The sequence below is a fragment of the Colletotrichum gloeosporioides genome (assembly GCF_011800055.1).
Source record: "Colletotrichum gloeosporioides strain Lc1 chromosome Unknown consensus_51, whole genome shotgun sequence".
NCBI lineage: Eukaryota > Fungi > Ascomycota > Sordariomycetes > Glomerellales > Glomerellaceae > Colletotrichum > Colletotrichum gloeosporioides.
In genome coordinates, this window is record NW_025544696.1 from 1 (window position 1) to 12,713 (window position 12,713).

Genomic DNA, 12,713 nt, shown 5'->3' on the forward strand with positions numbered 1-12,713 from the left:
TTACTACCTTAATAAACTTAAAAAAGTAAAAAGTATAGCTACTTAATAAGAATATAATTATAATATATTTTTAATATAATTAAATAGACTAAGGAGTATCTATAGCTACCTTCTCTTAAATTTATACTTTAGTAGTATATTATAAAAACTAAAATAAACTTTAAGATTAAAAAAGTTATTATAGATATTACTTTCTAATAGTAATTAGCTACCTATAATAAGAAAACTACTAGTTAGTTAGGTTTCTAAAATTTAAAATTTAAGGTATATTCCCTTATAAAAATATATTTTAAATATAATACTAATATAATTTAGTTTATTCCTAAATTTATATAGTTTTCTAAAGTTACTTCTACTAATAAGAGAAGTATTAATAACTAGTTACTATATACCTCTAAGTTATATAAGTAAGTTATTTTTAAACCTCTTAGTTTTAAGAAGAATAAATTATATAACTAATATTTAGTTAACTTTAATAAGTTTTCTATCTATAAATACTTCCTAATTAGAATATAATCTTAATATAATTAAATTAAAATACTAAGAAGTATAACTTCTAAAGTAATTAATATAAAATTATAGAGTTAATTAGTTTAATTTATAATTACCCTCTTATTACTACTAAGTTTAATAATAAGATTAGTAATTATAATATATTTTAGTATTACTTTATTATTACTACTATTAAGTTTAATTTTAGTCCTTAAAGCTAATAAAAAGGAAATAGTAAATAGGATAGAACTTAAGTAGAATTTAAGACTTTTTTAAAACTAAATAGAAATAGGTTTAAAGACTTTTTTAGATATAATTAAAATATAGTCTAATTATATTTAGATTATAATTTATATATTAGCCCTTTATAAATAAGAATAGATTAATATTACTTTTATAAACTTATAAGTAACTTCTATAGGTATAAACTACCTAATTTAAGAAAGGTGGGGAGGGGTAAGATGAACTTTTGTGGGGGGGTAAGCTGAGGTGTTAACTGTTGCGAAACGACGTGAACAGCAGTTCGTTTGAGTAAATTAAGATTGACATCCTTCCAGGGGTGAGGCTTGTCAGATCTCTAGGTGCTTCTGCATGCACCCGTTAGGCTACGGCAAGATCCTGCTGAGGTAATCAACCAACCCCCCACGTCCGACTAACCCGTACCCCAGATCTAGCTGCACGGCGCGTGGTCATTGATTTCAGTCTCCATCTGAGTGGACGACAGACGATCTGGTGAACACGGCACATGATTGCGTGTCTCCGACCTCAAGACAACACACGCCTACCCAACGGAACCTGCTTGTCCTCGTGCCCAACGCATCTGGAGCAGAGTCCGTCTACTGTCAGGGAATACTGAGTAGCCGACCGATCCGCACCTGGACGAGCGACGGATGGGGCATTGACTGGGTCCCCAACGGCGACAACCCCGAACCTCGGCGCCGGGCGCGACCTGACTTCCTTCGACACCGAAACGTAACGCTCCGTTGCTCTTCCAGCACAGATACAGGTCAAATACGATAGTACTCGATTACCGGCGACTCGAAGCTCTTTGTTATAGCCAAACGCCGAGCTTGAAACACTCGCTCGCCGACATCGACGCCGCCGACAGGCCCGAGCAGCGATGATGGATCGCATTCGAGAATACCTGGGCAAGTCCAGCAAGCCCGATCGCGAAGAGTATGAGCCTTTAGCAGAGGAAGGCCGCGAGCTCGAGGGCTCTGCGTTGTTGGAGGGACAAGAAGAGGTGCCCTTTTCATGGACAGAGTACCTAATGTTCGCCTGGCTGGGGATGGCGATGTTATGGGCATGGTACGGCATCCTCCCTTCGTCTTCAGAATAGTGTCCAAGACAGCACTCTAACGATCCAAAGGAACATGTTTCTCGCCGCCGCTCCCTACTTCCAGGTGCGCTTCCAATCCGACGTCTGGATCCAACAGAACTTCCAGTCCGCAATCCTCACCGTATCGACCTTGACCAACCTCACCGCGATGCTCATACTCACGAACATCCAATATACTGCCTCATACCCCTTCCGTATCAACCTCGCCCTAGTCCTCAACACGGGAATCTTCTCCCTTCTGACGGCCTCTACGTCGATGTTCCTCGACGTCACCCCGGGCGCCTACCTCGCCTTCATCCTGCTCAAGGTAGCGTCCAGCTCCTGGGCCACAGGCCTCATCCAAAACGGCGCTTTCGCCTTCGCTGCCTCCTTCAACCGTCCGGAGTACATGCAGGCCCTCATGGCCGGCCAAGGCGTTGCAGGCGTGCTGCCCCCAATCGCGCAAGTCATAACTGTCCTCGCCGTACCAGAAAAGGACAGCGCCAACGAGACAGACGCGATCCAGGCGTCCAGCTCCTCGGCCTTTGTCTACTTTCTCGCAGCCGTGGCCGTCTCAGTATCTGCCCTTGTTGCCTTCATCCCCCTCGTCCGCCGCCACAACCAAATCATCGAAGCCCGCATGGTCGAAAACATGGCCGAGTCCCTCAACTCCGTGCAGGAAGCCGAGCGCGCCGCCCGCAAGGTCGTCTCCCCCCTCCAGCTGCTTAAGAAACTCCACTGGCTGGCCGGCGCAATCTTCATGTGCTTCTCCGTCGCAATGTTCTTCCCTGTCTTCACCGGCAAGATTCTCTCCGTCCGTTACCCGGGCGATGAAAAGTCCCCCGCGGGCGCTCTCTTCCGCCCGGCAGCCTTCATCCCCCTCGCCTTCTTCGCATGGAACTTGGGAGACTTGTCCGGACGCATGGCCACCATCTTACCATTCTCCCTGCGGCATCGCCCCGCGGCCCTCTTTGGCGTGAGTCTCGCCCGCCTAGGTTTCCTGCCACTGTACCTCCTCTGCAACATTGGCGGCCGTGGTGCGGTGATCAGCAGCGACTTCTTCTACCTCGTCGTCGTTCAGTTCTTCTTCGGTCTCACCAACGGCTGGCTCGGCTCGAGCTGCATGATGGCGGCCGGCGAATGGGTCGAGGACGGCGAGCGCGAGGCCACGGGAGGATTCATGGGATTATGTCTGGTGGCTGGCCTGACGACGGGCAGTCTCCTCAGCTTTTCGGCGGCTGGTATTTAGGAGATACTATGGCGTACTTGGTTAATGCATTATTGAATTAGGACGGAGTTTCGGGATACACATGTAGCATGACAGATCACGATTATTGATATCAACATAGAAACATATTCTTACATCGAGGAGCAACAACTCCTGTCGGGTATACAACATTGTGAATGCCTAGGATGACGTACCAAAATCAAAACAGACCAGCCAAGATGTCATCCGCGTTCAACTCCTCCGCCCTCGGCAGCTCTCCTTCATTAAACGTGCAGTACCATCCCAAGAACTCCGCTACAGACCCAAACACGCGTGAAGAGTAATCCCACTGTGACACGAAGGTATACCTCCACCTCCAACCACCCTCATCCCCAGCCCGTCTGCAATACACAGCACAAAACCACCCTTCCTCCCTCCCCTCCCCGAGCTCCCACCCGCCAGCAACCTCCCAGCCGGGCCCCAGCCCGCTCATCTGCTTCGCCTCTGTCGGCATCATCACCCTCTCCGCCGTCCTGCGCTCGAACTCCCTCCCCGCCGCCGCCGTCCCCCAAAGCCTATCCTTCAACCCCCACCAGAAGAACGCCGTCCGGTCCTTCGCCAGCCCAGGCCCGTCCACCGCGTCAACCTCCTCCGCCAGGACTTGAAGCTCCTCAGGCACGCCGATGCTCTCCCACACCTCCTCCAGACACGTCCGCCTCAGCTCTCTCAGCACAACGTCGAAATACTGCCCCCACATCTTGCTCCTCATCCCCTCCCGCGCCTGCGGCGACGTAACCCCGTCGAGCCCCAACCGCGGCACCAGCGCCTCATACCTGTTCAGCACATCCCCCGGCGTCGCGACCCCCAGCTCCGCGAAGCAGTCTTCGTCCGCAGACAGCAGGCCCCGCAGGCTCTCCATCCGGAGCCGGACCAGGTCCTCGCCGTCGTCGAGGTCCGTTTCCGCGGCCGCGATGAAGGGCACGTAGACCTCCAGGACCTGGCGGTTGCGAGATGCCACGTGCGAGCGGTACGCGGCCAGCGCGGCTTTGACGTCTACTCGTGCGGAGCGCATGTCGATGTGCGTGTCGCTTGCTGGTGATGTGGCATTAAGAATGCGACGTTGGTGATGATTACTACTTCATGGCTCGTTTTTTGTTGTTTTGCTCGCGCGAGTCAATTTTGTTGTCGTGCCGCTGGATCCGGCCGGGTGCGAGGTGGGCAATTTTAATTTATTTAATCAGATCAACACGCGATGGTCCTTGTGTGAAGTTTGCAATTGAGCTTAATCTATGGGGCCTGCTGGTTGTCCCAGAGATATCATGGCATCATGACCAGTCTCTTCTCCTCATCAAGGATGTGTACAGGCCGCATCGGCCTTTGCGTCTGAATTACATTACACTGTTGTACTTGCTAATTATACACTGTTTTACAGAGGAGAGCGCTCCTGAGTGTCGAGCTCCTCAGTTCCAGAGCGCGCAGTTCCTCATCTGGCCACGGCCAGTATACCACTCCTCTTCGACGAGGGCGAGCTCCTTTGCGCGCCACTCGTCAAATTTCCAGTCAATGTTCTTCCAGTCCAGGTCAGCCAGCTTTGCTTCGAAAGACGCATCATCCACTTCGTTCAATTCCTTCACGGTGCCGTCTTTCTTTTTTTCTTTCTTCATACGATATCGCACGAAAAGAGAACAGTCCCTCAACGTCATGGCTATGCCATAATCGATGTCGGCAATGTCTTTTGCTCGTCTGAGAGGACCGAGTGGATCTTTGGAGAGTTGATGTTGTTTCAACAACTTGAGTGTGGGCTTTTGCTTCAGGAGCTCGTACAGACGTGCATAATTCTCATCGTCCTTGAAGATCTTCTTGATTGCCGCAGCGCGGATGGATTTTTTGCCTGGCGGTGTCACTCTCTCAGGGTCGAGCCAGAGAGGGCAAGGGTAGTTGTCCGGGCTTAGCCTCTGCTCCTTGATTGGAGAATCGATCTTGGCTTTGGCCTTGCCCTTGTCATTGCTGGTCTTCTCATCTCCCTCCACCTTGTGATTGGGGTTGTTGGCGGTTTGGGGGTTGTTGGCGTCGTAGTACTTCTTGGATGCGAGAGCACAACACCGGCAGGTATTGGCTTTCGGGGGTGCTGACGGCGACTGAGCCAGCCACTTGGGCTTGAATTCGACAGCGCGCTCGCCCGGTCTCGGTCGCATGTCTTCAACTAATGCGACAAAACATTCTTCACCCGGTTCGATTGTGTCTCCTCGAAACTTGGCAGGCCGTCTGGGAGGAGGAATGTTATCCAAAGCCTTCAGATGGTTCACCATATTCATGATGATGTCTTTGTTGCCTTTCCCCAGTCTGTGCACCACAACTAGGTCCCTCCGATAGTCGAAAATTGGCAGGATAAACTGCTGGAGGTAGCCTAGCTGCAAACCTGCATTCAGGTACGGCTTGTTGGGATCTTTGGGTGCCTTTGGCACTCTCAAGAGAAGTTCTGTGAACGAGTCAATAACAAGCGAGCGGAGGCACCAGTTTCCATAACTTACTATTGAGGAGATCTTCATCGGTCTTGTCGCGTGGGTCGGGCTTTCCGGCATATGGTGGCAAGTGGGTTTTAAAAACGACGTTCGCAGCCCCCTCAGCGACGTAGTCGACATATAGCCAGTGGCCAATATACTTAGTATCTTTGGCACTGGTCACCTCAAACGAGAACGGCGGGCGGTTGGCGAATGGGAGTACCATCGCGATAGTAGTCGTGGTAGTGATAGATAGATAAGAAGACAGTGAAGCGATGTCTGGGGGTTTAAATAAAGGCGAAATCTTTGTGGTAGAACGAGATAATGTTGTCGGCAAAACGATGCCAGAGGGAGAGTCCGGAGGCTAAAAGCTAGATACCGTAGGAAACCATCTACTTTGGGGGCTAGGAGGCGGCCGCTTTGAGGAATGTTTTACCCAGGACGGAGGAAGTAGCGCCCATTGTGGATGGTTCAAGTTGAGAGGATATGGCAACTCGGGTAGTGGAAGGTCCTTCCCAACCGTGGGACTAAGGTAGAAAAAGACTGAAGGTGAATTGCGGAGCCGACACTGCCCGTCCAAACGATACCTCGCCCTGGATCTTCCTGCTTTCTTGAGTGAGTTTGGCCAATCTACCATGAACACAGGATACGTTGGTGAGGTAAGACCATAGATGTCAGCCAACCCAGCTCAACCTAGGCTGTCCTCCTCGGGCCGAAGACGAAGGCAGCGAGAACGGCAAGCGACAGCGGCTGGCCCGACTTCACCTCCTGGATAGATTCAGCAAATTTGGAGCGGTATCGACACGTCTCCATCTGCGATTTGTTGCTGCGGCGCAACGAGGTCGTTGTTGTCATGGGCTGTTGTTGTCTTTGCGAAGTCAGCGGTATCCCAGGATGACGACAGACTTTCCCCTTCCGGGAGTGGAGCAGAAAGCTGGCTTTTTTGGCGCTGGCAAGCTGAGCTTCCGTCGACACAACCGTAGCAGACAGGCTCTTCCTTGGTTCAGCAGGCGCTGAGGGGTTGGCCAATGACTGACACCCTTTCCGCAAGGAGGCGTCGGCGTTGGCGTGTTTGTCATGTTTTGGGCGTTGAACAGGACGGGACGAGTGGTCGGTGCAGAGCGAGCAGTCGTGTGAGGCTGTTCACTTTCGCTAAAATTTACCCCAGAGTCTCGTGAGAGGCTCGTCGCTATTAGTGGACTGGAAATCACTGGATACCGCATCTCCTCCCGTTGCAGACTGAGGGGCCGAGTACGGTGCATACGTAGAAAGATGGTCCAATTATTCCATCGGCACAGCGCGCGCCCCATGCACATGCTTCCATTCCATACATGAGTTCCTGCGGCGAGAGCAAGGCACGCTCTGAGCTCTGGCAGTCTGGGTAGCACTCAAGAAAAGCGAGGCGCCGTGCCGGCCGGTCTCTGCCGGAGGAGGACCGAGAATGGCCTGTGCAGTTGGTCGCTCGTGTCAGTCCCCACCGGCGGCCCAGAACGCATCCATGGATTGCGTCGTTTTCTTCCTTTGCGGCGTTGCCCGTTGGCTCCCTTCCACCGATAAGCGGACCACTGCGGAGAGCAGATCCAAGGACAGGGCCGTTGGTGGCTGGATGAGTGGCCTAGAGTGAGGGGTTAGGGACGAGCGGCACTGGCTGGACGTTGAAAGTAGGTAGATAGCAGGTCGTATTGGGCCGTGGGTGACGGGAGAACTGCAGCAGATCTGACAGGAGGTTTCGATGGGATAAGAAAGCGTCGGACTGGGCGACGGTCAAGAAGGAGGGGAAAGAGAGTCATCGCCTCGGGGCCAAGGGATGGCCGGGACGGCGGGCAGGTTACAAGACCCGAGAGCGAATCGTCGGACGTGATTTGTCGATGTCCTTGATCCTTCTTCCAGCAGTCTACAGGGGCCACGAACACCTCCCCGGCCTGGCGTCTGACTTGCTATTATTACACGGAGTATTGCCGTGGAGCGCATCTCTTCATCCCCCAGTCCAGGAGACGGAAGATGACGATGCAGGAGGGAGAGAGAGCATGGTCTGAGATGGAGCAAACCAGCCCATGCCAAATTGATTTCTAGATTCAGCCTTCATGCAGATGCATCCACCAAAAGGGGATGACGGCGTTTCCTGGAGTTTGGCAGTTTTCGAGAATCCTGCAAAGTTATCTCATGCTTTTCCGGTGCTTAGAGCGTAAAGTGCCCTGATGTCGGATCATGTCAAGCACATGTCTGTCGACGTCGTCCGATCTTTGCTGACTCTCCACCCCTCGTGACCAGTCCAAGACTGCAACGGCCACTGGCACCAACCAACACGGCGGGATGCGGATGCGGATGCGATGCAAAGAAGCCATGCCATGCCATCGGCGGGTTCATTTCGCCAAACGGTCCCAGAAGGCTGATTCGATTTTAGCTTGACAGATCTGAAGAGTCTCTGCGACCCCCGTTCCCCAGACGGTTCGCGCTTGGCGAAACGAGGCCCAACTCTAAATCGGCCACCGTCATGATCTCTTCTGTTAGTTCTTTCTCCGTCGCAATGCTGCCGGCCGCGATATGCCTCTTGGGTGTGCGCCAGATGGCAGATGGCAGATGTTAGTCTGGCCCGTTGTCTTGGAATCCAACCTCGGGTGACTTGCATGATGGCCAATTTGCCCCTACCTTACTCATACCGCCCTTCTCACAAGCAAAAACGCACCTAGGGACGGGCCTGTAAACACTGCCTGCCCTCAGTGCTACGCGCCGTCCGGGCTGCCAGACAAGCAGGTTGCAACCACTGTAATTAAGTGGAGCACACCCCTCCAAACACGGTGCTGTGAATCCCCCCTCCCCCGATGGAACTTGGAAGACCAACTGGGAGGGCTTCCTCCTGTCTCAACCGTGGCTTGGGGGCGCCCATCACGCTGCAGCCGTTGCGCCGACCACTCACACAGGGCGCCGACGGTGCCCACCGCCTCTGTCGCCCCACCCCAGTCGACCTCCCTGCACGCGACACCTGCAGGAGTCGACCAGTCACAGCACCCGGTTTCCCAAGTATCAGAAATTTTGCGGGAGGGAAAAAAAAATTCACGCTAAGCCCGCACCGCACCACTTACCTCCGAGTATTCCCTTGACCTTGGGAGGCGCTCCCGAATACAATAGTGTATTCGTAGCGCACCCGACCAGCGTCATTCGGAGGAAAACGCACACACGCACCGCACCACCACCACCACACAGAGCTCGCCCCGATCTACATCCAAGACCTGCCTCCTCGCCAAACCAACCCTCCTTCTCCTCCCACTCACCCCATATTATCCCGCTGCTCTTCCCCGGACTCTCGCCTTCTAATTGCTCTGCTCCTCAACGAGTCCGTCCTTTATTCCTTCCGACAAACCGTTGCGAACAAAGCTCAAGAGCTCTTTCCGTCGAATGCCGATTTCATAGCCCCCTCCGATCGACTACGTCCTACTTTTACCCGGCCGAACGGCCTACACCAAATCACCCTTCGATGGTTGGCCGCAGTTAACGCCATTTCAACATGGCCTTCAACTTCAACTGGTCGCCGCTGACGGCCGACGCCGAGTTCTATCAGCGCGCCCGCGAGATGCTCACAACCGCCCTGAACAAGTCGCCGAAGCCGCCGATTATCGTCGATGACATCCTCGTGACCGAGTTCAACTTGGGCTCCGTGCCCCCCGAGCTGGAGATTCTTGAGATTGGCGACATTGCGGAGGATAGATTCCGAGGAATATTCAAAATGTGCTATTCTGGCGACGCCTTCCTGACGTTGAAGACCCGGGTTCAGGTATGCCGATTTTTTTTTTCCCTGGAGGCTTTTTTTCTCCCGCCTTCCCTGCACCCGCAGCTTTGGAGACGAAGCTCGGTGCCGCGGCTGCGGCAATGACTTCACCAATGCCGCACCCCGACAAACACGCACAAATCCAACCCCGACGCATCCCCGTTCCAGCGCGAGTTCGTTGCATCAAGCATTTTCAATCGCGATGCCATTCCCATGCCAGTGCTTGGAATGAGCGCGAGCCCCGCCAACGACCGCATAGCCGAGACTCGATGACGCTGCTCCCAAAAACATCGTCAATGAGCTCGGTTACTACACTGCGCAACTTTTCTCTCGCCTACCCCTCGGCACTTACCCCAGACATCCCGGTGTTTGTTTTTTACTCATCAAACATTTCGTCCCTACCCGCGTCCTTGCATTGATGCTGAAATTGCTTTGCTGGGATGCGCGTCCTAAACCTCTCTACGGACCTACCAAATTGGAACGTGCGTCATAGCAGTGGCTAATATATCAACAAACAGGCAAATCCACTGAATACCTACCTATCTTCTAAGCCAAGCTTCACATCGCCCCAGCCATTGGCGGCGGCATCGGGGTTGACAATCCCGCTGTCAATCACCTTGTCCGAGATCAAGCTCTCGGCTTTCATCATCTTGGTGTTTTCCAGGACGAAGGGGCTCACCCTGGTTTTCCGGAATGACCCGCTAGAATCGCTTAAGGTCTCCTCGACCTTTGATTCGATCCAGTTCGTGCGCGATTATCTGCAGCGGACTATCGAGGCCCAATTGAGGAATCTGATGATGGACGAGCTCCCCGCCATCATTCACCGCCTGTCTCTCCGCCTGTGGTGCCCCGATGCAGTGCCAAAGGACGAGGATGCGTCCAAGGAGAACACTGATGAGACCGTAGTGGACCCCTTGGCTAGCCCCCCATTAGACCCCGTGGATGCGAATGGCAACCTGCTCGATGCGAACGACGTGTCGTCACTATCGTTAGAGGGCGGCCCAGAGGTCCAATCACTATTCTCGCAGAAGAACCTGCTGAGACTAGCTGCATTGAACGACTCTCATCGCACCTGCTCCCTCTTTACGCCGGGTATCCGCGATGTGGTTTTCAGGGCTTGGACCAGACCTGCAGCGTCTGAACCAAACAGTACCCCACCAACCGCGACCCCTAGCTTGTCCAAGACGAACTCGTTCGCTGGGACGTCGACCACGTACACATTCTCTGACACAGGTAGCGCAGCCCACGGTCACCTGCCATCCCGGCCATCCATGGTCAGCCTTAACTCGGCGACCACCGGATTGTCTTTGGGAGCTGGCATTAGATCGAAATCGTATTCAGGCCGGAAGAAGAAGAACAGAGTCGTCAACCTCCGTCGCACCCACAGCGAGGTGTCCACACCAGAGGCAAGCGACACTTACTCGGATATAGCGTCTGATTCTGCTTCCGTGGCAGGTCCTTCGACCGAACCCCTCACTTCCTGCTCCATTGCGGAGGATCCTGAACAGGAGGAGGCCCTGGCAGATCTGGCCAATTCCACGCCGAGCAAGGTCCGCTTCAGCCCCGTCGAGAGACCCCAACTCCACTCCCGGCCTCCTTTGCAGCCCAACTTCTACGCTCCGCCCACCGAGGCTCCCAGTGCGCCTATCAAACTCGATAGCGCCCTCAATGTGGAGACTACTCCGACGGCCCAACAGCCAGCCGACAAGGCTCGGACTTATCCCAATGAGAAGGGCGCTGCTGGCGAGAACTCGACTGTTTACGAGCAGGCCTGGATCATGAAGATGGCTGGAGAGATTGCTCGCCGTGTCTATGACGAGAAGAACCGTCAGCAACAAGGCATGTGGGACGAGAGGGAGGATGTTCCTCCTCCGGCCTACGAAGCCTCAACCTAAACAACAGACCTGCGCATAGCAGGTGAACATAACGTACGACCGTACAAAGATCACCACCTATCCACTCTGCTGGATTTAGCATTTTCCTTACCGTCTGTCCCATCGACTTCTCCTCGCAAGGCGTTTGGGGAGCTTCTCTCTTTTTTCCATTTTTTCAAGCGGAGACAACACAAAAGGCTCTGCCAAACCATTTGATTGCTTTAGTGTTAATGTGTATATCCGCATGGCGTTCGACAGGAGAAGGGAGGGGATCATAAAAAAAAGAATGTTTGTTTTGTCGACGACGGGGAAAACAAAGAGATTGGAGAAACCATGGCTCCCCCCCTCATCGTCGAATTTGTTTTGCGTTTTTTGGATTCTTTGGGTTGGGATTCGGGGGCCACCAACCACGACTGAATTGATGACATGACGAACGGCAGTCTTCTAGAGACACCAAACTTTACGGCTGCTGCTACTACCTTATCACGGCATCATCAGCCCTTTTTCAGCGACGTCCTCGAAAAGGCGCGTACGCATACACACCAAACTTTACACCCTTTTCTTTTGTATGGAATTATATGCAGAATCACGTCCTCGGAGGACGGATAGACAGAGAGAGGAGGTCGAACAATAGCAGGAAGGAGCCGCTGCTGCAGACAAGGAGAGCAAATCACATTGATATCATTCGAAAGAGCGGGGAAAAGGGGGTCAGACGGAATCTGTGGACAGACATTGAGTATCTTTTTTTTGCGCGAAAGCCTGGCTCGACAGAGAGAGACCCATGGCAAAAGGCATGTCAGTTAGACATGTCGGAAGAATCAAACTCCCATCTTCTATGCATAGTACTGTTTTCTCAATTGCGTCTGTGAAGCATGCTATCTATACACCTTTATTCGCCACACCATGAAACATCGACAAGCTAAACTGAGCCTATTTATCTGCTCACCCGTAACGACTACTCGCTCTTTGCCTTTTTGTTCGGCGACTTGACGTCTTCCATTGAGATGCATCGCTTCAACGGCGATGTACGAACCTCGGGACGACGTCGTTCGATGTTCGAGTGCGCTGGGTAAGGAAAATGACGCGTTGCAGAAGGCCCAGGCACATCCTGTGCTGTCAAGAGTCGAGTCTGACTTCTGTTGTCATGCTGGCTGCTGCAACTTGTCATGTATGACAGAGCTTGAGATGACACCGTCCGTAAATATTTTACGGTCTCAGGTGCAAGAGACTGTGACATTTCTGCTGGAGCGATAGGCTGCTGCTCGGAGGTTTCACCCCGTGACAGATGGTGGTCGCCCTGCTCCTCGTGCTGACGACGCCAGGCTTCACGATTCCGCTCGTGAACTGCACGGTCCAGCATCCGCCGTATTTTACTGTCAAGTCTTTCCTTCCAGAAACGGTCGCATCCTTGCAGGTGCTCGTCCAATAATGCTTCAAGATATAAATGCCTCTGCAACCCATGAGGCCAATGGGTTGCCGCGTAGTCATGAATCTTGCCGAGTACAAAGTTCTGGGCCACGTCAAGGAGGCTTGAATCGCATGGGTCAGCCTCGCT

General features: G+C 52.6%; 3 protein-coding genes across 3 annotated transcripts; 2 read left to right on the forward strand and 1 right to left on the reverse strand.

Annotated features, from left to right (window-relative positions):
• Positions 1-1,612: 1,612 nt before the first annotated feature.
• GCG54_00007821 (uncharacterized protein) lies at positions 1,613-3,059 on the forward strand (the record flags this gene model as incomplete). The annotated part of the gene is made up of 2 exons (XM_045407798.1): positions 1,613-1,800; positions 1,862-3,059. The coding sequence occupies 2 exons, from the start codon at positions 1,613-1,615 to the stop codon at positions 3,057-3,059; spliced, it is 1,386 nt and encodes a 461-aa protein (XP_045263187.1).
• Positions 3,060-4,477: 1,418 nt separating this feature from the next.
• On the reverse strand, positions 4,478-5,910 carry GCG54_00007822 (uncharacterized protein; the record flags this gene model as incomplete). The annotated part of the gene is made up of 3 exons (XM_045407799.1): positions 4,478-5,496; positions 5,549-5,797; positions 5,898-5,910. 3 exons carry the CDS (start codon positions 5,908-5,910, stop codon positions 4,478-4,480), a joined length of 1,281 nt encoding a protein of 426 aa, XP_045263188.1.
• A 3,113-nt stretch (positions 5,911-9,023) lies between these two features.
• On the forward strand, positions 9,024-11,179 carry GCG54_00007823 (Mitochondrial distribution and morphology protein 34; the record flags this gene model as incomplete). Its single annotated transcript, XM_045407800.1, has 3 exons — positions 9,024-9,290; positions 9,359-9,457; positions 9,803-11,179. 3 exons carry the CDS (start codon positions 9,024-9,026, stop codon positions 11,177-11,179), a joined length of 1,743 nt encoding a protein of 580 aa, XP_045263189.1.
• Between the last annotated feature and the right edge of the window lie 1,534 nt (positions 11,180-12,713).